General features: G+C 34.5%; 1 protein-coding gene across 6 annotated transcripts in view; it reads right to left on the reverse strand.

Annotated features, from left to right (window-relative positions):
* The window catches only part of CSMD3 (CUB and Sushi multiple domains 3), a 567,558-nt gene that overhangs the window by 90,341 nt on the left and 450,759 nt on the right, over nt 1-26,458 (reverse strand). For 4 of the 6 annotated variants that reach the window (XM_040695846.2, XM_040695845.2, XM_040695844.2 and 1 more), the window contains 9 exons: nt 19,249-19,362; nt 18,499-18,597; nt 17,433-17,636; nt 11,676-11,800; nt 8,012-8,108; nt 6,798-6,902; nt 2,756-2,874; nt 1,297-1,366; nt 187-303 (listed from right to left, as the gene is read on the reverse strand). In XM_040695846.2, coding sequence (XP_040551780.1) covers nt 187-303; nt 1,297-1,366; nt 2,756-2,874; nt 6,798-6,902; nt 8,012-8,108; nt 11,676-11,800; nt 17,433-17,636; nt 18,499-18,597; nt 19,249-19,362 — 1,050 coding nt within the window. The remainder of the gene's footprint in view (nt 1-186; nt 304-1,296; nt 1,367-2,755; nt 2,875-6,797; nt 6,903-8,011; nt 8,109-11,675; nt 11,801-17,432; nt 17,637-18,498; nt 18,598-19,248; nt 19,363-26,458) is intronic. The other 2 variants (XM_015283035.4, XM_040695843.2) reach the window with 1 other exon arrangement.

Raw genomic sequence — 26,458 nt, forward strand, 5'->3', positions numbered from 1 at the left:
ACTTTGTAGGTTTTTAATTCTAAATCTTTCTTTTGAGGTTCTGATTCTTTAAATAAATTCAAAATTCTCTTTTTTTTTTTTTTTTTCCCAGGATAAACATTCATAATGTCTTAAAACATATACTGTGTTTTGAATCTATAAACCATTCTAAACCAAAACCAATTTAGCTCATGAGCAAACACATACCAAAACCAATTGGCAACTTTATTGTCCACGTGCAATCCAAACTACTAGGATAGTTGCCAGGAAACCCAGGGCTCAGGATCACTCCACTGAAGTCTGACATGCCACCACCACATTGTGCTGCCAAAAAAAAAAAAAAAAAAAAGAAAGACATTATTCAAAGGAGTAGAGTGAGCTAAAAAATATAGCAGACCACTAGGACCCTTCCATGGTAAATAATATAATATCAAGGTTTATATTTAAAAAGATTCATAAACATTCCTTTACCACTAAATATATATTAAAAAATAATTTACAAGTGGGTACTTAAAAAAATATATATTTGTCTTTATCTGAATTGACTAGGTTTTAATTTGAGGGACACATGCACCTGAAGAGAAGAGGGGCATTCACTCTGCACTCTTTGCTTATAATTTAATAACAATTTAATAATGTTTTTCATTTATAATGAGATCTGTAGCAAGATGCAAGATTATAAATATGAATAAATTTTATTATTTGGGAACCCAAACAAAAAACCATTTCTATTCAGTGAAAAAGAATGCAAAAATAGTTTTATATATGACATATTTATTCATTACCTAAAGACAATATATTGTAGTGCATGTCAGCTACTTTCTATAGGTTTCTGGCAGGCTTCCAGTGCTTCTCCCAACAATATTAATATAGTCTTCTATATTGATCTTCTAGCTTGATTTCAATGAGAGTGCATCTTGTTAAATAGGGCACACGTGCCTCATGGTGCATTCATCAGAGTTGATAATGTAATGCTATTTTTATTTTAGTATTTTCTGTAGTACTCATCACTGTACTGTGGAAATGATTCATAAATAAGTGAACTATATTTATAAGGGTTTCTGGAGGACTCACAACTAACACAGGAAACAGTGACTGGTGTATATGTTGTTCTTTCTTTTTCTGACCAGGCATTCCAGAGAAGTTCTACCAAAATCTGCAGTATACTGAAAAAAATCTTCATCTCAGTCTGATCTTTTGCACTTTAAAATAAGTTCTCTCATCTTTTCATGTTTTTTTTTTTTTCACTTATACATATATCTAGATTTTTCATTCTGACATGACATGCGTAAGAAGTTTTATGTATGATAAACATACCTAAACATATTGGAATTGGGTAATTCCATCTTCTTACTGGTCCAGGCATACAAGTGATATGTGAATGTCCCTAAAATGACACAACATTTGCTAATTTGCAAATAATAAAGAGTGTACAACATATACTACATAATTAGTATTCCAATAAAACAAATTAATAATTAAAAAAAAAAAAACAGAATATATTTAAAATGGTAGAAAATGTAGACTGCACACTGTGAATTTAATCAAACTTTCAGGACAGCAGAGCAGAATGTAATCTCAACCAAGGGACAGTTAGCCAATCAGAAAATTGTATTTATCCCTTTAATATTGTTTCTGACATTCTCCAGATGAATTTTACAACACCAGCTTTAGTTTAAATCATCGTGCTAGAAAATAAAGACCTCATTAAAATGATGTATACATAGAATTGATCTGCATAATCTGTGGAATATGAAAAAAGATACTAACTATACACAGTAGATACAACTGGCTTAACATTTTAAATTCATAATAAATGATTCTGTGACTTTGTATCTAAATTTAGCATTTACCTTCAACTCTGAAATAGCTTAAGTAGCCAAACTGAGATATTTAAGGGAAGTCTTTACAACAGAGTGCTTCTTTGTAACAGAGTACATGTTACGATTTCAAGGAAATCTATTACAGATTTGATCAAAAATACACCAGAGTAATCCAATACATTTACTGTTCATCAGTAACTGTGTAACTTCATGTAGCTGTGCAACTTCATGTAACTATTATTGTATTCCAGGGACAATTAATTAAAATGAAAATTCCTAAGAGAAAACTGTACTTGGGATTTCTTGCAAAACCACACAGTGCAAACATAAAGATGATTCAGCAGGAAAAAATAAATAAATAAAAATAATAAAAAAGATCAGTAGCATTTTATCTTGTCTGTTTAATATTCACAAGAAAAAAAGTTGTTAATTTTAATGTTAAATCTCCGTATTAGTTCAGAGTCTGTAACATTTGTGGGAACCAAGTATCTGTAAAACATCCAGAGTAATAACAAATAGTTTATTTATTACTGTGCAAACCATTCACTTCCTCTCCTAGAATAAAAGTAAACACACTTTCTCCATAGGTACAAGTAGGCATATCTGCTCATTTCTAGAATAGGTAAATAAATAAATAAATAAAGTAACAGTCACACTCTACATGACAGAAAAATGTTATGGAAGGAGGAGTATTCACTTCAGAACTCAGCTATAAATACCAAACACGTCATCAGTAATAGATAAGCTATAATCACTAATGAAGAAGAAACACAGAACACAGACACTTGACATAAAATTTGAAGATTAGAAATTTAATATTTTATAGAAATATATGTGAGTCTTGCAAATTAATCAGGTAATCAATGTTCAGTATCCACTTGATATTGACACAGTTAACCATAATCATATTGAAGAACTAAAAGGCACCATTTGAAATTGGAAACTTAGCTCACCTGAAGGGAATAACCCTGGTCACACTGGAAAGAAACCACATCTCCAACCATGTATCTGTCTCCAATTTTGATCCCATTGCTTGGTGTCTGTGGTTCAGGACAAGAGTCCAAACCTATAGCTGTGAAAAATTGGAAAGTTCAGACATTTTAAGTACCATAGAATCTGACAATAGATTCACATTGGACTTCTTTGGCACAGCATACTGATATTTTAGGAAGTGCTTGCATGCTAACAGTCTGTATGGGTAACGAAATAGACTAATATTTTGGAAAAAAACTGTTATAAAAGGAAGCTTTTTTAATTATTATTTCCAAGCAAAGGAAAGAAACATTTTCCAAAGATTTGCAGTCTAAATGCAAAATCTCTAAATTTCTCCTCTTTACTGGCTCACTCATTCCTACCTCCAGTCTCAGAACTGACCATAGCCTACCTAACTGAAATTGGGAGCACACACACTTTCTTCTCCCAGCATCTATTCCAGAGAACACTGAACAATACTACACTGAGTGCAATATTGTAGAATGAATGTTACATCATATTTTTAATTAATTTTAAACAAATAATTGAATGTTACGGAAATTATGCATAAAGTAATGAAAGAAACTCAACTGATCTCAAAGAAAACTACTTATATTCATACAGAACAATTACCTAATTAAAAAAAAAAACTTAAACAATTAAAACATATAGGAGCATAGAGTGCATAAACCCTATGGTAGGATATGTTTTATATAATAAAAATCTGAGGTTTCAACATACAAGTGAAAACATGGTAGAAAAACAATTATTGATGTAATCACTATTAAGTTTTAGAATATGATTCTCTATGACACAAGGAATGACAAGAGATACACATTTCCCCACAAATCTGTGTATTCTTGAATATGTGGAATAGATTTGGAAGTATACAATGCATTGAAAAAAATGTTTACAGCCAACTCACTTGACAATTGCTTACCATTTAACTTTGATGAGATATTCACTAAGAACTATGTACTGTCTAACTCCTCATATTGACTTCCACCAATGTTGGTTCCAATGAAACACAATAATCACGTGAAGTACTGTCATTAAAATGTTATCATTAATTTTTAATTACTTTTTCTAAAAGCATAATCCAGACTTTTATGGCAGGAAGCATTGTCAGAGATGATCAGAGGAGAGTGGCTATGCAAGTTAATGAATAATGTTCTGATCAGTGCATTTATGGTGAAATTTCAGTATAAAGATAAGAATTTTATATTTTTAGCTCTCAAATCCTGAGAAAAATCCTGACAAAGCTGACTTTCCAGTGCAGAAATCTGCAAGACACAAAAGTCCAAGAGATACACAAAATACACACTGTCATCTTCCTTCCTAGCAGTGATGGGAAAGTATTGTTCCTGAACTAAATCTCCTTTATCAAATTCATAATTCAGCACAATACAAAATTCTACACATTATGTGAAAGTAAATTAGGTTGAAAACAAAACAGAGCAAAGGAAAACATAACACATCCTTCAATCTACAGCTCTGAGAGGATGTGTCTTCCCTAGCTATTAATAGGGAGCAATAGCCAGGATCTATGGAGTGAAAAACCTGGAGCCTAGAAGTCAAGATCCACATTAACTGCAAAATTTTTATCAACTTTTCTTAGTCTGGCCCCATTTGCTCCTTGTCCATTACTGGTTTAAGGCATTAGCTGAGATCACAGAATGGCCTGGGTTGAAAAGGACCACAATGATCATTGAGTTTCAACCCCCTGCTATGTGCAGAGTCACCAACCACTAGATCAGGCTGCCCAGAGCCATATCCAGCCTGGCCTTGAATGCCTCCAGGGATGGGGCATCCACAACCTTCTTGGGCAACCTGTTCCAGTGTGTCACTACCCTCTGTGTGAAAAACTCCCTCCTAATATCTAACCTAAACCTCCCCTGCCTTAGTTTAAAACCATTCCCCCTTGTCCTATCACTGTCCACCCCTGTAAACAGCCACTCCCCCTCCTCCCCTCCTGTTTATAGACTCCCTTCTTCAAGTACTGAAAGGCCACAATGAGGTCTCTCCAGAGCCTTTTTTTTTTTTTTTTTTTTTTTTTTTTTTCTCCAGGCTAAACAAACAAGCACAGTTCCCTCAACCTTTCTTCATAGTAGAAGTGCTCCATGTCTCTGATCACCCTAGTGGCCCTCCTCCGGACCCTTTCCAAGAGCTCTGCATCTTTCTTGAGTTTTACAAATTACTATCTCCAGTGAAGTTCAACTGACTGCTTGTTCTTAAAACAAGTTTTAGTTCTGCTATGAGCCAGAGCATGGTAAAAAATGTTGCCTAATACTTTGTGTTTTCCACATTTATTCTACAAAATCATTTAATTATTTTGAATTTACAGTACTGGAATTTGTAAAAGTGTGTCTCTATCTTAAATTTCAAAACAATCTTGATAATATTTTCTTTTTTTTAGTTGGTTTATAGTGTATTTCACAGATTTTATGAAGTTTTTGTGTTTACTTAATCCTATTTCATACTTGACAGACCACAGACTCCACTTCAGTAATTACTACATGTGCACAATAATTTATTTAAGAGCATATCATAGCTTATATTTATTTAAGAGATATATTATGTATCACAGAAAATTTTAATTCAGTTTACTCTGTCAGCAATTCAATATTTTCCACAATAATTCTACCCTTATTTCTGTTTCTAACAAAGATTACAAGTTTAGATATTGTTTTGAGATTTCCTCACTCCACCCCAAATTCTGCATTATTTTCTTAATTGCATATCTCTATCACTTGTATGTGAAACATTCATTTATTATTAATCTTGATAGTTCACTGAGCTACTGGCTACCTAGGTATCTACTGAGAGACATCCGTATTCTTCCCTAAATCACAAATTTTCAGCTTATACTTTGATTTATTCACTCACAGAGAATATCTTGCATATGTACACAAACCCTCACTCATACACACTGTATAAATTCATGCTCACTGCTATCACACCTACATCCATTGTCTTTGACTTGGAACAACACTTGTAACAATATACTGTGAACACTTTCTTTATTTAGGGATGAGGGCTGCATATCAGTAGTACACTATGTACTTCAATTTTTTGGACATTATGAATACACAGAGGCATTCTCTCTTTCAATGGATTCAGATTTGTATTACTTTGTTTTCCTAACTTCCTATGTTTTTTTTTTTTTTCCCTCCAGGGTTGAAAGAAGCTGAGACAACATCTGTATTTCAAGGAAACAGAAGGATAAATATAACCTATGATGAATGTTTAGACATAGAGAAATTAGCATTTTTGCAAGGCTGTGTTCTCCGACAGGCTAATCAGATCAGAGCATGGGATCTGCATACTGTAAAACTGACAAGAATTAACTGTGAAAAAATTATGCAGATCAGACTGCAGAGCAAATATGAGCAGAGGGAATTGCATAGCCTTGTAAAAATAAAATTCTAACAAAACATCAATGACTGTCAGAAGGCCAGTTAGTCAGACAAGGCAATCTCTTTTGGATAGCAAGTATGGTTATAATTGCAGTGTTTTCAGAAATAATAAAAACATTTGAAATAATTCTCCTGATTTATTATATACTTAAATGACATTATATGTATATGACTCACTATAAATAGTGAGTATTTTATAGTATTGGTCATAATATCCGGATTTTGATAGCAGTAGGATCTGCAGGGACAGCTGCTGTGAAGGGGGGCTAGGGGCTGCCCTGGGCCAGACGCAGTTGGTTCCAAAGTGCTCCAATGCAGAGCACAGCTGAGCCTACCAGAGAAGCTTGAGGGGTCTGCATTTACTCCTGTTGTATGTTTTGAGGAAGTGAAAAAGAAAGGAACAATATGAACGAAAAGAAAGACAAAATGAACAAAACATCCCAGTCCATGCAGTCTCAGATTTTACCCATGTAATTAAATGAGAATTTTACCAATGGAATTGAAGCAACTGTATGTAGCTCATAATGTGCAATAAGACAGAATATTTTGTACCACTTAGGTCTGAAACTGAAAAGCACTCTTAATTAATTGAACATCTCTGCATTACCTGTATACTCAAGATGAAATCCAGCAGCAGATACACTGATATCAGACTGAAAGTTTAGGTACAGATTATTTGACGTGCTGTTTAGAAGTGGAGGTATAGTTGTTCCTGAAAAGAGAAAGAAAAATATTACTGAAATGCAGAGAAATTAACTACATGAATAAATGTGTGTGTGTATAAAAAGACAAAGGGTGAAGGGGAAGAAGATGGGAGAGAGGGAAAGATTACAAAACCAGTTCTATCATATTTTGTCACAGAATCATAAAATCATGCAATAGTTTATGTTGGAAGAGACACTTAAATATCATAGAATCATAGAATGGCTTGGGTTGGAAGCAACCTCAAAAATTATCTAGTTCCAAATCCCCTGTCACGGGCAGGGTTGCCGCATTCATCTAGTCCAACTCCCTTTGCTTTGGCCTGGACATCTTTCATTAGATTGGGTTGCTCAAAGCACTGTCATCATGCATGCTTGTCAAATACGTGTCTCTATTGAAAGTTTTATTACATTTTCAATGCATCACATTATCAGAGACAGGAACTATAGGCATCCTGGGAAGAAGGGTCAAATACGAGTTCATATCACCCACTTTTATCAACAGAAGGATTCAACTAGGATTTTTGTAAAAGCAAGAACAGACTTCCTAACAGAGATAACTTTAAACATTACAACCAAATATATAAAGCAGCTCTGAACACATTCGGTAGGGCTACTCCTAAAAATGTGCTTGATTAGTTATTTGTGTTTTAGTATGAGTTCACAACAAGAAACTCAGAATGACAAGACAAAAAACTCATCTATAATGCCATTTCATACATGTGAATGAAGTACAATAAAGGAAAACAAATTTAAAAGAGCGAACAAAACTGTCTCATCTAAAATAGAGATAAAGAATGCATCCTTTAGCCATATACAATTTCAGGAGATATTTACTTTAGAGATCAGAATTTCTGGTCCCTGCTATAAGAGTGGACAAATGAGGTTAATATCTATAAAGATCATGCCTATAGCTTGGGAGCCCCTGAATGTTATTTCATTCCTAAAATTTTCAAATTTTCAGCCTTATGACAGTCTACTAGAATGATGACTATAATAACAACAATACTATCATTTGTTAATTATAGGAGTAGCAAATGCAGAAAAAAGAAACAGAAAAAAAGTGTGTTTACAACGCATGTTGAATTTGTGAAATGCTTATTGTAAAATCTTCTGTCACCTGAATAACTTCCAAGCCTTGGAGCATTGTTGTCAGCTCCATCATAAAAGTCTAAAGAATCCCAGTTGTGTTCTGTAGCAAAACTCACCACTTGAACCTAAAAAAAAAAAAAAAAAGAAAGAAAAAGAAAAAAATAAAGAAGAAGAAGAAGAAAAAAAGAGGTAAAGAACATAAACCTAATCCCCTTTGTATTAAAGCAAAAAGAATACTTCAAATTGTAGACCAGACCAGAATAGAATAGAACAGAATACTTGGGAGTTCTGTTGCTTTCAATCATGAAAAGTTGTTTCTTGGTGTTATTGTAAAGATAATGAAACATATCATTAAGCGAATACAATTCATTTGGATTTAATTGCCAATTCAGACTCCTAAGTTCTGTGACCCTTAGTGACAACTACATATTATCACTGACAAGAGTTGCACAGCAACCTGGGCATAGAATACTATGCTAATACCCAGACTACTTGAAGGACACTGAGGGGAAAACATACACTATCGCCAATTACTTCAGCTTCTTTGTGATTCTAGTTTAACCAGAATTAAAAACAACCCCATAATGACATGAGTTGCATTTTCAATTCTTCCTCCAGGTAAGAGTAGCCTCTTGTTTGGCTACTTTCACATGTGACTGATCTCCTAGGGAAAAGTATTCACTAGCATGCTTCAAGCAATAGGCAGAACTTTCACTTCATTCCATCCAGAGATGATAACATCCTTCCACTCATTCATGAGGGAGCCAAAAACCATTCTCATGAACACAGCGCTGGCTCATGTTCAGTCTGCCATCCACCAGTATCCCCAGGTACTTTTTGGCAGGGCTGTGCTCTGTCCTTACATCTTCCAGTGTGCTTGTTGTGACTGTCAGGAACATACTGAGTAGGAAGCACAGGTACCTAGGAAACCTGCAGACTGAATTTAAATTTCTCTTATGTTTTGAATGTGTTTGATTGTGTTTATTGTTTTAATGTGCCAGATTGCTGTTGACTGCAGGATTTTTTTTTTTTTTTTTTTTTTTGCATTTGTCATAAAACATCTAATTTAAAACATCTATTTTAGTACAAGTATGTATGTTATGGCCCTAGCCTCCCAGTGTAACCAGTAAGTAAAAAAGACATTCCTTCAGGCAGTGAAGTAAGAATCTATACTAAATGTTTTAAATTATCTACTCAAGGTGCCTTTCTGACTTAATTTATAAGGAACTACAGCTGATAAAATTATTGATGTTTAAGTTTCAGATATTTAAGCTAGGTGCTTTAAGATTGGTTTTCAACTCATTTTCTTCCAATTTACCCAAATCTACCTTTAAATCTTTGCTTTTTGATGTGATATTAATTATTTGATATGATTACCCAGTTCATCATTTACATCTGGTCACACTATTTCAAAAAATTCAACAATGTAGTTGTTCACACAATGTAGTTTAAATACCCTCATACACACTTGATACGGGAGAATGTATTGCAAATGTATTATTTTAATCTCCTTTAAAGCTGGGACAATGTCTTTGCTACACTGAGAGAATACTGATCCGGTAGAGTGTCCAGATATTTTATACATCTACATAAACACAAGGCATTATCTGCTGTGGATATTCAAGATTAGCATTTCTTTGCAAGTAGGACAAAATCAGACACCCAAGTTTTCTAATGTTTCTTTAAGTAGCTGAATTCCAGAATAATAATTATGTATGTATATATACATATGCATATAATATATTACACATCTTACATAATATTACATATTATATACATATATATGCATATATAAAATAATATAAAAATAACATATGATTTATATATGCATATATGTATACAATATGTAATATGTATACATTATGTAATATAATACGTGTATAAATATATATATATGAGTATATGTGATAATTTTTGCTCTTTCCTATGAATTAAAAGCACTAAAGTTATTACAGTGCCATATCTGCTGACATTACTGGTTATAAACCCATGCTTAGTTCTCAAATATATCTCAGTAAATATAGTGTGAGGGCTTCTGACGTATGCTCCATCTTACAGCTCCTGTATCATACGTATTCAGTTCACTATATGAGGGACTTTCTCAGAGCTAGTGTTGAAAATCAGGTAAGACAAAGGATCAAGCCTAAGTATCATGCTTTGTGACTGTCCATGATAATGGAAAGAAAAGGTCACGTATTCACTAGGTGTTTTTGCAGAAAGACTTGTGAGAATTAAAAAAAAATAATAACATTAGGAAATGCATCATCATATCATAGCTCTTAAGCAAAAGAATATCATGCAGGTTAGACACAATTTGAAATCAAAGCTAGCAACTTAGTCACCTACTACATTCTGTGATAAGAGATAAATACTTCAAGAAATTGAGTCCATAAGTCAGGACACTAGATATAATAAGAGACTAGTAAAAATGCTCTAAATGATCCACCAAGCATTTAGCATTCATTCCTGATTGTAAAGGATGTACTGAGAACACAGAATCATAACTTTGTCAACTATTATAAACAAGTAGTGTTCAAAATCAGTCTCAAATATGATTTAGTTTTCTAAATACTATTGCTGATAGGCACTGGTAGCTTTCAAATTTAATTACGAAACTTTAAAATGTTACCATGTATGAACTTAGGTAGCATTTGTTATATTTCTGTGTTATTCTGTAAAGACTCCACATTCTTCTTAAATAGTTTTAAACAAAAAGATGCAAATTTTACAATTGTTATACAGAAGTAAGCTATAAACTCATTCTACTTTGAAAAATTTTCCTGAAGAATACAAGAGAATACAGTAAAAGCTCTTTAATTTATTGAAAACCAGACACAATAAATCATCGAAAATTACTTTCTTGCTTTTTTTTCCAAAACTTTAAATGCAAATTTAGAAATATCTTCTGTTTCAAATGGTCTCCAGTAGGAAACTGCACCTAAAGCCTTACACACAGAAACAAAATAATTTATTTTATTTTTTTTATTTGAAGCAAGAGAAGAAATAGAACACTTACTATCATGTTCTCATGGTAACTGGTGTGCTAGAAGTATGATCAGGTTATAAGTTCTAATATACTAGACAAATCTACCTTTCCAATAAGATTCATTTTAATATTTTACTACGTGACTTAGTTATATGGATATTTATCTGCTATATGTTCCATGTTCTTAATCCAATTTTTTGCAAAGAAGAATTTTGTCAGTTTTTTAAGGAATTCATCCCATACGAACTTTCATAATTGTATATAAAATAACATAGCTTCTAGGACAGCACATATAATCTCCCCAAGAAAAGGATCTATTTAATTTCACTCTGCAAGAAAGATATATATATGTATATATATATATATCCAATCTCAGGGAAAAAAAAACAAACAAACAAAAAAAACAACAGCAACAACACAGACAGCTTATCTATTTCTTCTGGCTTCTTACTGAATGACCTACTGAAATGATATATTTTGAATTACTGGTGATTTTTTCTAAGTTAAAAGATACGGATATAGCTTTTAAGATTTCTGTAACTTTCATCTTTAAGATCTGTATGAATGAAAAGATATAGAATAATTTCAGTCTTAACAGCCATTAGTGAGAGAAAGAAAGTTCAAATAAATAGTCTTTTCATGCTCTTGCATCAGGAAAACCAGTTTTAAATGCAGTGACAGACAAGAAAATACTAACTATACATACTTGAATCCCAGCTCCTTCTGGTACGTTGATTTTCCACACACAATTCAAATTGTTGTCATAAGGCTCAGGGTAACCAGGAGACAAAATGGTCCCCTTGCGCTTTGTTAAAATTCCACCACAGGGCACTGAAAAGAAATGAACAAGGCAGGAAAAGAAGTATGAAGATTCAGAAGTGAGAAAAGTTGTTGAAAAGGCTTACAGAATATTCAGCATGTCATGTTTCAAAGCTTTTCTAAATTTATGCTACATTTAAAATTTTATGTTTGCTTCAGGAAAAGAAAGTCTTGAATCTCAAAAATGTTCTTTTAGATGATAAAAAATATTACGGAAAATTAGGATTCTGTCAGTTTTCTATGTGGCAGAATCAGATTCATATTCTCTTGTCTTATTTATTTGACCTTTAAGAAAATGAAGTCCATTGTACCATTTCCTAGCAATCTTACAAATATAAAGCGTTATTGTTAATGCTTAAGAATGAAGTTTGAACACTTAAATATTGCTCTAGCCTGAAGGATATAAATATATGGTAAGAATATTCTTAATATTGCTACTCTGTTTAAATAATTAATATCACTAGTCTCGATGCATTGACAACTCTCTGCTTCTATGAGTTATGCCATTGCAGACTATGGTTCTGTCATATTAGTAAGAAATGGCTAAATGCTTTTAAAGACTGTTCTCATCACATACATTCATGTGGATTAATAGAAGTGTTACATATAAATAAGACAAAAGCACACAATAACACTGCCTTCTGAATATTAAACTTGATTGTATCTTGTCTAGATCATTACATGTTGTAAGAAGGACAAATAGAATTGCAGCTTAATCTAGATACAGATATTGTATTGCTATTCAAAAAGCTGAAGGAAAAGACTGATGAGATGGTCCAACAAAACTGTTAGAAGCTAATGTATCATTTCTATGCAACGCTATCAGTTCTGATCTGATTTGATAAGAATATGAAGATTTAGAAAATAAATAGAAGAATGCAACTTGTCTAATACTGAATACTGTAATTACATTTTGGATGGCATATAACTTATAGAATCTGTTGGGAACTATATGAATATGAAAAAACTAAAGGTCACTATCACTTAGAACATTTAAATAATTGCTTATAAAAGGATGAACAGGCAAAATGATTGATGTCTGCTATCTGTAAAGAAGCACTTAAAGATTAGCTAGATTTAAAAGCAGTTTGACATGGTCATGTGTACTACTTCAGTTTTTAAATTGATTTAATTCAATACAGTTTTCCTCTCATACATATATTATCACTTTCATTAACACAGCGGTCTTCGCACATAAGGTGACCTGTAACCCTTTCTCAGTTCAACTTGCTTAGAGACAGATAGTTTCTCTTTCACAGACTAGATAAAGTATATCAATTGTGATCCATGACCAAAATAATTGTTTACATTATTTGTATTATTGCAATATCTGAAATGTAAAGTGAATAGTTAAAGGATATAAACAGTACTTTTCTACCAGTTCAACCATAGACATTGAGAATAAATAAATATAAAGAGAAATTAAATTGCACACCCTTACTTTCAGGACAGAAGCCATTTTGTCAGACCGTGCCTCTGCTGCTCTCTGTCACATGGCAACAAAATGTAACAGAATACTGATGGGAGGTTAAAACCTGTACTGCTATACCACCAACATCTACCTTTGACATGGTGACCCAAGGTAATAAAATACAAGGCATTAGTTTTGGAGCAGACCTCACAACGACTGTGAATATTTCCTTTGGCTGAAACAGTTCAAATAAACATTATTCATGTAGAATATTTGGATAATTATATTTTATTAATATTACCCCAGTGGTACATAGTCTTGATTTCCATCATAATTTTAGCATTTTTAAGGATTTCTTTTTTTTTTTTAAACCATTTAGTCTCTATTATGTAGCATCAGATAATTAAGCACAGGCTATTTAATAGCAACAAAATTTAAAACTATTCTTTATTTTCCTTTCCTCTACTCCTTAATGCTGAGGTCAGTACAATAGTGTGGTTTTGCAGCAGACTAGGATACCTTTTGTAAAAATTTGTTATCTGTCAAGAAAAGTAAAGTTAACTTTAACTCATGCATGCATTTGATGTTTAGATGGGAACTGTTCTTCAGACATTTTTATCCTCAAAATGAATGGGTTTTAATGTACTCAGTTGCACAAAATTAATGTATTATGCAGTCAATACTGCAACAGAAGTTATAATTAGCAAGTTTGATGGCACAGTGAAGGCATCCATGTAAATGATAACCAAATATGTAAAGGATAACCAAATTTGATAAATTTATAAAAAACTGTTTTTTTTTTTCCATATTAAAAAATAATCCCAACTTTATTAAAATATAAGACGCAAATCAGAGGATTTGCCATGTTTGTCCAAGATGTAAACATATGGAAAAATGTATGAATGTAATTTTATTTCTTTCATATCATAGAATCATAGAATCACCAAGGTTGGAAAAGACCCACAGGATCATCCAGTCCAACCCATCCACCCATCACCAATGGTTCTCACTAAACCATATCCCTCAACACAACATCCAAACGTTCCTTGAACACCTCCAGGGTCGGTGACTCCACCACCTCTCTGGGCAGCCCATTCCAGTGCCTGACCACCCCTTTCAGAGAAGTAGGATTTCCTAACGTCCAGCCGGAACCTTCCCTGGCACAGCTTGAAGCCATTCCCTCTAGTCCTATCACTAGCCACATGAGAGAAGAGGCCAATCCCCAGCTCACTACAACCTCCCTTCAGGTAGTTATAGAGAGCAATAAGGTCTCCCCTGAGCCTTCTCTTCTCCAGACTGAACAAACTCAGGTCCTTCAGCCGCTCTTCATAAGGCCTGTGCTCCAGACCCCTCACCAGCTTTGTTGTCCTCTGAACATGCTCCAGGGCCTTAATGTCTTTCTTGCAGTGAGGGGCCCAAAACTGGACATGGTACCCGAGGTGCGGTCTCACCAGTGCTGAGTACAGGGGGACAATTACTTCCCTGTTCCTGCTGGCAACACTATTTCTGATACATGCCAGGATGCCATTGGCCTTCTTGGCCACCTGGAAACACTGCTGGCTCGTGTTCAGTCTAACGTAAATCAACACCCCCAGGTCCATTTCCTCTAGACAGTTTTCCAGACACTCTGCCCCAAGCCTGTAGTGTTGCCTGGGGCTGTTGTGGCCAAAGTGCAGGACCCGGCATTTGGTCTTGTTGAATCTCATCCCACTGTCTTCAGCCCAGCTATCCAGCCTGTCCAGATTCCTCTGTAGGGCCCCTCTACCTCCAGGTAGATCGACAAGTCCAGTCAACTTGGTGTCATCTTCAAACTTACTGAGGGTGCACTCAATGCCCTCATCCAGGCCATCAATGAAGATATTGAAGAGGACAGGCCCCAGCACCGACCCCTGGGAAAAACCACCTGTGACTGGTCACCAGATGGATTTAACTCCATTCACCACCACTTTCTGGGCCCGGCCCTCCAGCCAGTTCCTTACCCAGCCAAGAGTGTATCTGTTCAAGCCACGGGCTGCCAGCTTCTGCAGGAGAATACTGTGGAAGACAGTGTCAAAGGTTTTGCTGAAGTCTAGGTAGACTACATCAACAGCCTTTCCTTCATCCACTAGATGGGTCACTAGGTCATAGAAGGAGATCAGGTTGGTCAAGCAGGACCTGCCCTTTGTGAATCCATGCTGGCTAGGCCTGATCCCCCAGTTGTCCCGCACATGCCATGTGATCTCCCTCAAGACAATCTGCTCCATAACCTTCCCTGGCACCGAGGTCAGGCTAACAGACCTGTAGTTCACAGGATCCTCCTTACAACCCTTCTTATAGATGGGAGTCACATTTGCAAGCCTCCAGTCTTCTGTGACCTTACCAGTCAACAAGGAGTGCTGATAGATTGAGTGACAGAGTGCTGATAGATTGATAGATAGAGTGCTGAAAGTGGCTCAGCTATCACTGCTATCACCTCTGCCAGTTCCCTCAGCACTCTCGGGTGAATCTCATCCAGCCCCATGGACTTGTGGCAGTCCAGGTGAAGTAGCAGGTCTCTGTTTCCTCCTGAATTGTGGGGGGTTTTGTCTGCTCCCCAGGTGAGACTACGAGGTTGGAGAGTGGAATACCCCGATGATAACTGGTCTGACTTTTAAAGATAGATGTAAAGAAGGCATTCAGAACCTCTGCCTTTTCCTTATCCCCAGTGGTTGCATTCCCAGCCTCATCCAGTAAAGAATGGAGATTCTCCTTGGTCCTCCTCTTATTGCTGACATGAGGACAAGGGCTGGCAATCGTGCAGCTTCTGCCAGCTGCTTGTAGAACACCTCATTTGTCTCTTCATCCTGGTTCAGTGGTCTATAACAGATGCCCATCAGGATGTCTGCCTTGTCAGCCCTTCCCCTGATCTTTACCCATAGGGATTCAACCTTATCATCCCCAGCTGTAACATCAAAGCACTCTCTAACATAGAGAGCCATGCCGCCACCCATCCTTCCTTGCCTATCCCTCCTGAAGACTTTGTAGCCATCCACTGCAGCACTCCAGTTATGGGAGCGGTCCCACCATGCTTCCATAATGGCAACTAGGTCATAGCTTGCTGGCCACACAATGGCTTCCAACTCTTCTTGTTTGTTGCCCACATTGCATGCACTGGTGTAGACGCACTTCAGCTGAGCCCCTCGTCTCACCCCTAATCCCATTACCGCTCCCCCAGGCTCATCGCCTGGTTTTAACCCCTTTCCCCTTCATATCTAGTTTAAAGCCCTCTCAACAAGTCCTGCCAGCTCCTGGGCAAGGATCCATTTCCCCCTTTGAGACACGTGATACCCATCTGCAGACCTCAGGCCAGGTGCCGAGTAGACCGCCCCATGATCAATGAAACCAAAACTCTTGCATTTGCACCAGCCTCTCAGCCATGTGTTTATAAGATGGGCTTTCCTGGTTGTCTCAGTGTCCTTCCCTGCCATTGTAGGAATACAGGCGAATACTACTTGTATGCCTGCTCCATCAACTAACCTCCCCAGTCTCCTAAAATCATTTTTTATAGTCCTCAGACTTCTGTCAGTGACCTTATCACTGCCAGCCTGAACTATCAATAAAGGCTTTGAGGCTCCTCAGAGCAATCACCAGATTTCCAAGTGCAGCAAATCAGCTTCACTAATGTCAAAGGATGCACATTAATTTAATATTTTACTGTTGAGAATTTAATCTTGTATGACCAGAAAATTACGTGCTCTGGAAAAATACTGTGCTTTTTTTTTTTTTTTTTTTTTTTTTTTTTTTAATCCATGAAATATTAACTATTTCTAAATCTATCTATTTCTATTTATGTGATTTATAAATCTTTCCTATATTTGTTTATTTGTCTTCTTTACTGTAGGTTGCAATATCTTTTGAAAGATTCAAAATGTGAGAGAGCATCTTAGTCGTGGAACAAACTGTTATTTCTGAGTCTTGATTAAGGGACAGCCAGTGACTGTTTCCTATGTTAATATAATGTAGCCAATCTGTAAATTGTAGCAGCAGAGCATGTTCATGAAACTACTGAAATATCAGAGCAAGTTTAGAGTAGAAAGAGTAATAGAATCTTGCCTTGAATTGAGAAGAAAGTGAATAAAAGTAGGCAGGCATAAAATATTGTGTGGATGGCAAAAAAAGAACACATTCAGCTAGAAATAATGGCCTACAATTTGAAGGCCTACTAACTGCTACAAACAAAGCAGTTAGTCATATTAAAAAGTTTTAAGAACTCACCAACACATGTAGGGAGTGAATCATTCCACTGTGCCAATGCATTTGGTACTGTATCACATCTAATTCCTGTTGACCCATGGAGGATATATCCTGGATTGCATTCAAACAGAACCAAGGATCCAACTGCAAATTCATTTCCAATTCTTTTTCCAAATCTTGGTTCAGGCACAGAGCTGCACTGTGTTGCACTTGTTCTTGGAACAGCTGCAAGCACACAAACAGTTATGGATTTTAATTCTAGATTTGATGGAGGAATACAGAACTCAAACCACAAATATTCAGAATGACTAGAGGCAACATTCAGTTATTTGAAACTTAAGAATATTTCTTAATCCCCAACTTGATCTTCACAACATTAATTACTTGACAGAACCATTATTTAGAAGAGCATAGCACTGATATCCTTACCAAGATTAAAAGTAATGTACAGAATCTAGACAGAAGCCTTCCTAAAATGGCACTGAAAAGACATACTGTTGTGAAATATTCAGAGAATACAAAACAACATTTCTGTGTCAGGTTGATATTTACTTTTTTTATTTTTATTTTTATTTAAATGCTTATTTCTCCCTGTCAAATAAAGATTTAAATATAATGGAAGAATGAACTGCCATTACAAGTACTGATGTTTTACAATTTCTGTGTTTGACCCATAAAAAGGAAAATAATGCATACCAAGAGAAACGGCTTAAAAATAGCAAGATCACTGATTCAACCACAAGTAATATCATTTACTGTTATTCATATTTAAATTGAGAGGTAAGCTAGTTTGAGCAGCCAGACATATCTAGCATTAGTCAGTCAGATTAGCAAATATAGAAACAGCTGCTACATATAACTGTCTTCTTAAATTTGGAACCTATCTTATGCTTCTTAAATATTTAATTTTTTAAATACAGACACAAGAACAGTCTTAAAACATTATTTAAATAATCAGAAATAAAGAAACTTGTTAAATCATTAAAAGGCTATTACTTCCTTGTAGATTTTTTGCCTGTTCCTCTCTCTTGATATGCAATTTGTGAAAAAAAAAAAATGAATAAACGTACGCGTTTTCCAGTCTCACCTTGATAAACAAAATGAAATCCTTTAGCTGTTATTGGTCCAACTGAAGTAAATCTAACTGTGATCTGGTTACCTGAGCTCAACGGAAGGGATTCACCTACTCAAACAAAGCAAATACAAAGCTATCATAACCAGTTTTACTAAAGAAGTGGTCAAAATATCTATCAATAACTTTGCAGTTAAAAATAACATCCAAAATACTGTTCTGCTTCAGTAACTTTGCTAAATATATATGACTTCAACACCTTAAGATGGCAGTATTATGTTGTTCTAAAAAAGAGAGATTGAAACTTGTCTCAGTTATCATGAATTTATGTATTTCCCTCATAAATAAAGTAATACATATCTTTAGACAACATACCTCTTCAAATCAAGTCATGATATAAACTATACAGTTTCACTTTATTATAAACATATGCCTTTTTCCCTTTTAAATGTCTAATATTCATTTTAAATTACTCACTAGATAAGAGCAATAAAGGCACAAAGAAAGAAGCCCAAAATACTCACTATAATAACCAAACATCGTAAGAAAAAGTTCTAAAGAAAAGATCTTATTTGATTTCTGTTCCTTCATTACTTAAAACTGTTCTGAGTGCTTAAGTTGTTCTTTCCAAATCCAGATTTTATATATGTCACCAAATTATATCTTAGACAATATGAGCTTCCTTTTCTGTTTCTTTCAGCTGCACTATTTTTATAGGCTATATAAAATAAACAACAATTTAATGACAGTCCTATTAAAAGATACCTGAATGGGATCCTGAGAGAGAAGATAACAAAGATGACTGCAGAGTTGGGCCATCGTATACTTCAACCACATCATGGAGTGATGTCTGGAAAAATACAAACTGGCCAAAAACCACTGATCAAACAGGAAGGTGAAAAAACAAGAAGCACCAACAGCCAAAAATAGGGAACAGGAAAAAAAATGAGAGAGAGAACAAAATAAGCATTAATATACTGATATAAAAATATCTTATTTGAAAATACATTTATTTGTTGATTTTCCTGACCACTTAATCAAATATCCTTGTGTATACAGTTATTTTTTATACCATACAGCAGTAAAATGATAAAAAATGTAATTCTGTACAGAAAAGAGACAGTGAAGATCTACATATATTTTCATATAATAAATTTTAATAAATAAAATAAATATTTTAGTTCATTAAACATAATCATACATATAACTGTTAGAAAATTTTAAGAATGAGGGAAAAATTAAACATGTATTTCTGCTCTTGAATATATTTTCAAATTTTTTGCTTCACCCTCCTCACCAAAATTATCAGCCCAATATCCACAGTGATAATTCTAGGCATATTGTAATATTCTTTGTTTCATACATTCATTTTGTTGATAAGCCTCTGAATGTATCACAGTCCGTGGAATGTTTCATTTTTCTTAAGAACATTAACATTTAGTGCATCTTCTACATTTGTAAAATAAATGAACAGCTAAATCAAAGTAAGAAATGCTTGGGAATTCATATGCTGAATCACAAATATATATATAAATATAAGTCATGTTAATTGAACAACTGAATGCAAGAATGCAAGAAGTGTCATAAGGATTACAAAGGGTTTAAAATGTGGAAGTAAAAAACTGTAGAATCAGTAGCACTGAAAAATAATAGAATCTGGTTTTGGTTCTGGTTCCTTATGGAAGTTAGGAATTCAGAATTAAATATTCTGGTGTGTTGCTTCTGGAGACATATTTTATCCCACATGGGCTATCAAATCATTATATTTTATTGTAATAGATGAAACTAGGCACTTACAGTTGTTCAAATGTATACATTCTAATAAATCCTTCAAAAGTACATGAAAAAAAATGTGAATCCTTCAAGTTGTCCCTTTTTTCTTTGTTTCTTTCTTTGTTTTTTTCTTTTTTTTTTCTTTTCCCCTTTCTTTCTCTTTTCCTTTATCTTTCTTTTTCTTTTCCATTTTCTTCTTTTCTTTAAAACATTTCTATAATTAAATGTGCAGACATTTTCTACGTTGTTTCAGTTCTGCATGTAGCCCTTATTTATAACACAGGTAGTTCACTGGACACTAGTGATGTTTTATAATGATGTATTTTTCTGTCATTCAGCACAGTGTTTATGATAGTGCTTGTCAGATACACTAGTTATTCATGCTATAGTCCTTTCTAAAATCAGAAAAATGAGAAAATTGTTATCTATTTTAAACATTGTAATTTCTAATGTTGTTTTACCAAGTGAAAAGCCAATGCTTGAGATTTTAAATATCTGTGACACCAGACAATTAGTGCTGCTTATACCCAGTGTCCTGCAATATGACATTATGACTGTACTGGGAAAAAGTGCATACTGTAATGCCTTATCAGTTAGACAGCTTTTATCTTTTATACTCCCATGCAGTTACATTACAACATTTCTATCAATTCCTTAGGACACAGCTTAGAATTTTTTATCTTAAGGAAATGATGCATATGTTAATTAGGAAGAGAATTTCATTTTAGTCTCCATAAAGCAATCCACAAGTTAATTTAGCAAATGCTCTTTAAAGAAAAAAATTCTGTGGTTCAAAGTTAGGAAAGCAACAACAAGTATAAATAATTTTCTTCATGCAGGGAGACATGCAGGAATGTCTGTCGTAAATTGAACTTTCAATATATTAAATTGTTTAGAAAAGATGAACAGTTGCAAATCATGTTGATGTTGTTAAGTAAAAAGAAGAACTAACTGTAAGGATACAGAAATATATTATGGTAATGAACAGTGAATATAATATTAGATGAAAATCATTGTAGAGAAGTGTAAAATACTGAACATAAAAATTGTTCTACTTTATATACAGAATGATGGACTTTGAATTAAATATTAACTATTGCTGGCTGAGATGTGGAGGTTAAAACAAATGATTATGCTCCATAGCACCATAAATAAATAAATAAAAGTACAAAAAGTATAAAGAAGGATGAAAAAATATGAAATGATGTTACATCAAGAGTCTACAAAATTGTAAGATATATGGAGAAACTGAACACGGAATGATTTTTCTTGTCCTTTCAAGTATTAGAACTGGAAATCACTAAGTGAAAAACATACTAAAAACCTCTTTAAATCTCAGATGATGTTTTTATCACAATACACATTTTTTATTTTTTATTGTTTATTACACGTTTTTTTAATTTTATTGTTTAAACACAGTACAAATTTAAGCTGTGGAACTGCTTCTAAAGTCTGTCACAAATACTAAACCTAAATAGGGCAAAATACAGTTGTATAAATTAATGAAAGAACTTATAAGGAACAGCTACTAAAAACAAACATGTCCTGAGCTTAAACTTTTTTATTTGAACTTCCACACTTACTGCTGTTTAGAGGACACCATAGTAGGTAGTCTCTTGTTTTCTGACCTGGTGCGGTGGAATTCTAAAGCTCCAGGTCCATGGCTTCATAATTAATAACTACTGAAAATGTAAAGTCTTGATTTAAGTATTTAAAGTGATAGGATTGCAGCACATATTTAAGCAAATTGTGCCGTTTTCCAGTACTTATATTGTTTTAATAGCTGTGTGTATTCCTTTGTATGCTTCTAATTAATTTAGGTGTAAATTTTATTCAGTATGGATTTAATTTTCCAATTTACAGCATTTTAATATGGTAACTGATATACTATCTCATACTTCCTTATCATGGCTGAAGTCTGATAATATGAGTTGATAATATTTGATAATACTTATGAATAGTGATAGCGATAGTGACAGTGACAGTGATAATGACAGACACTTACAAATGGTTATTTCTAATGGAGGTATGCATAACTATATTTTTAAGAAAGCTTTATTTTATAAAGAAACTAAGTTCCAAAATCTGAAATTATTTCAGTTTTCATATACATAGAATTTGGATATTCTATAAGCTGAAAAGATTACACCATAAAATGCAGCAACAAGACGTTTATATGACGTTTTATAGTACATAATTGTGTATACACACTACAATTGCACGAGTTGCAGGTAGAATAAATCATTCCATATTTAACTACATTGTTGATGGCTTTGATTTTCTCAAGTGGTAATAAAAATCTTGATACTTTGGTCTTAGTAAATGGCAATTCACAAACATTAAAAATGGAGACTTGACTGGAAATGTTAAAATATTTTACATATAATATATATAATTATGCTTTGAACTGTTTTCTCTACCAGAAGTTTGCAACTCCTTCAATCATTTTTCTCTCAACAAGAAATTAACTTTCAGTGATGGAAGATAAGACAATTATATACATTTTCAGAACTGTTAGGACCATGCAACTTTATAAAGAAATACAAACTGTTCCTTGCCGTACGTTTTAAATTACATTTTTCTTTCCATAGCCCAAAGGAAATATTATTTTTCAGAAGTCAGCTTTCAGCCTTTTTTCCTCAATTCTTTCATCTCTCTATTTATACTTCAACAGCTTCAAATCTACTCTGAGAGGAACAGCAGGGGAGAAAGAAATACACAGTCACTTCTTCAATAGCCCATAAATGAGCAAATTGAATTTAATAACAGAAAATAAACTTTTTAAATGCATCCATATAATCACTTTTATTTTTAAAACTCCACATTTTTCTACCTTAAAAATTTTCAGTAAATATTGCCAAATAACAAAGAAGTGACTGTTCATCTTCAAAAGATTTTTCTTATTATTTTTGTTTATAATCTTTGTTTTCATTAGCCTGCAAACCATGTATGAAATTATAGGTACATCATGGGTAACAAATCAATGCTATGCCATTTATAAGAAGATGGAAAATTGAAAGGGAATACGCAAGATTATGAAAGGAAAAAAGCAACAGGTTTCATGTGCTTCATTGGTATACCATAAAACATAGGACTTTAGATTTTCATGGTACTTCTTCGTACTTAGAGTATTAATTTGATTAATTTTCAAAGAACTTCTTTGAGGTAAATGTTTTCCTTCTGTTTTACAGAGTTGTATGCAGACATAATGAGAAATTATGTGTTTTGCCCAACTAATATACGTATGCAGACAGTTATTCTACCTAAAAATTTCTTAACTGTTTTGTTCTTAGAACAATTCCTTGTTCTTCCTCTTCATTACTCTTATGTTACACCAATACATTTTTTTAATGACTTAAAACAAACAAAGAAACAACAAAAGCATGTAATTCAATCCAAAATCTCATATCCTCTGGTTAGCCATAAAATCCCACTAAAAAGTCATACAGTCAAGTACCTCATAGCAAAGGTGATTTTTTTCACTAAGGAAGTCTTAAGGGAACTACAAGTACTCTGCTGCTCATAGAAATTTTTAAAAACAGATTTCAAAACAACAGTCTGGATTCTGCTGTGGCCAGCAGGAGATATAATTCTAATTTAATATTTCTTATTTGTGCTGAAGGAGCAAAATAAACTTGGAGAGGGAAGTGACTGTGGCCAGCAGGGAGAGGGAGGTGACTGTGCCCCTCTACTCAGCTCTTGTGAGGCCCCATCTGGAGTATTGCATCCAGGACTGGGTCCCCCAGTACAGGAAGGATGGGGAGCTTTTAGAGATGGTCCAGAGGAGGGCCATGAAGATGATCAGAGGGCTGGAACACCTCTCCTATGAGGAAAGTTTGAGGGAACTGAGCTTGTTTAGCTTGGAAAAGAGAAGGCTCTGGGGAGACCTCATTGCAACCTTCCAGTACTTGAAGGGAGCGTATAGACAGGAAGGAGAGCGACCGTTTAAGAGGGTGGACAGTGATAGGACAAGGGGGAATGGGTTTAAACTAAGACAGGGAAAATTTGGGTTAGATATTAGGAGGAAGCTCTTCACTCAGAGGCTGGTGACGCACTGGAACAGGTTGCCCAGAGAGGCGGTGCATGCCCTATCCCTGAATGCATTCAAGGCCAGGCTGGATATGGCTCTGGGCAGCCTGGTCTAGTGGGTGAATATGTGCATTTTATGGTTCACTAAAGCTGGTAATCATTCCATCTGTTAAGACTATGTAACTGAGACAGCCTTAAATTGAATGACTTGTCTATCTTTGTTTAGTGGATTTAGAAACCCTTCATGACAATTTGCATTTAGTTACACAGTGAAATTATTAAAGTTGGAAGAAATTTTAATGTAAGAAATCACCAGAAAACTGATGCTTATACAGCCCTGTCAGAATGTTCTTGTTTAATTTAATGTAGGCATTAGTATTTTTAATATATATATTCTGTATTTAATTTTTCTATACTATATATCTTTCTATTTAGTACGTTTTATGTCTTAGAAGTGCATTCTGACATTTTGCTTAATTTCAATTGCCGTATGTATTTATTTTTCTAAGTCATTATTAAGTATGTTGGCAACACAAATTAGAACAACAGCAATAACCAGATTTGAGTCAATTATGCTATTATTATTATTATTATTATTTTGCTACAAAATGTATGCAAATGTCTGGCTTCCAAAATTTTTCCTTGGAGGCTTTAATCACATTTTTGTAAAATTTACTTATGCTAATAGAATAGATGCAAAATTTAATAGAATAGCTATTTTTAAATGACTACAAATGACTACAAAAAGGAAAGAGCCAGGAAAGCAACATACTTTCTTCTGAAAAATAAACAGTGCTCAAAGATTTGGTTGTAAAACTAGAGGATAATCACTTCTACAAGTCAAGACTGCAAGCAGCAGAAACATTGTCAAGTTTAATGAGGATTGCAAACCATTTTTTATTTCTTTTTGATGCAAAGGTAATTGCAAGGAGATCACTAAGAGAAATTCTGAATCTTTGAAGATTGTATACACAGAGTAGCGAACGCAAATAACACTTATGAGAGGAATTATTTATATCCAAAGGGATATAATGAAGAGGAGATAAGACAAATACAGATTATAACTGTTTGAGCAGAGCCTAGGCCTGAAAAGATTTGTAAATGGAGGACTTTTTCAGAATGATCTTTTTCCAGTTCCTTGATCCTAGTCTTATCCCAACTAGCTCTTTTCCTGAAATACAGCTGGTGGAAGGTGGAAACTTGGATTGCAAAATGACTCCTTCTGGCCACGTTCCTCAGTCCTTTACTGCCTCCCAGTTAAACTCATATATCAGGGAGTGGACACTTGGTTATTCCTCAGCTGTTCTGGTAGGCTGATTTTTCTAGTTATTTTTGCAGCTACAAAGAGAAGGCAAATGTTGTCATCTACCTGGACTTCTGCAAGACTTTTCACAAGAAGAGATATGGATTTGAAGGGTAGACTACCAAGTGGTTAAAGAATTGCTCATAGCCAGAGGCTTGTGGTCAATGACTCTATGTCCAGGTGGAAACTGGTAACAAGTGGTGTTCCCAAGGGGTCCACCTTGAGATTGATACTCTTTAAAATCTTTATAAGTGACATAGATGATAGGATTGAGTGAGCCCTTAGCAAGTTTACTGATGATACCAACCTGAGTGGTGCGGATGATACAGCAAAGGAAGGGATGACATCCAGAGGGACCTTGATATACTCAAAAGATGGGCCCTTGTGACCCTAATGAGGTTCAACTTAGCAAAGTGCAAGGTTTTGCACTTGGGTCAAGGTAATCCCAGACATGTAAGTAATGTGGGAGAAGAAATCCTTGAGAGTAGCCCTGCTGAGGTTTTGGGGTCCTGGTTGATGAAAAACTTAAGATGAGCCTGCAGTGAGTGCATGCTTGCAGCCCAGAAGGCCAATGGTATCCTGGGTTCCATCCGAAGAGGGGTGGCCAGCAGGGCAAAAGACTGCTGCTCTCTACTCTGCCCTTGTGACACCCCAGCTGGAATACTGCATCCAAGTCTGGGGCCTCCAACACATGAAACATGTGAGGCTTTTGGAGAGAGTCCAGATAAGGATTTCTTAAATTTCTTTACTTCTTTTGCATTTCTTAAATAAATAAATAAATAAAGTACTATTTTCTATTTTTTTTCTCTATCTTTGTCACTTATTCATAAAAATTTAGGCCTATTTAATAACACAGAAATTCTAGAAAAG

This window comes from Gallus gallus, chromosome 2 (assembly GCF_016699485.2).
Source record: "Gallus gallus isolate bGalGal1 chromosome 2, bGalGal1.mat.broiler.GRCg7b, whole genome shotgun sequence".
In the NCBI taxonomy this organism is placed as follows: domain Eukaryota; kingdom Metazoa; phylum Chordata; class Aves; order Galliformes; family Phasianidae; genus Gallus; species Gallus gallus.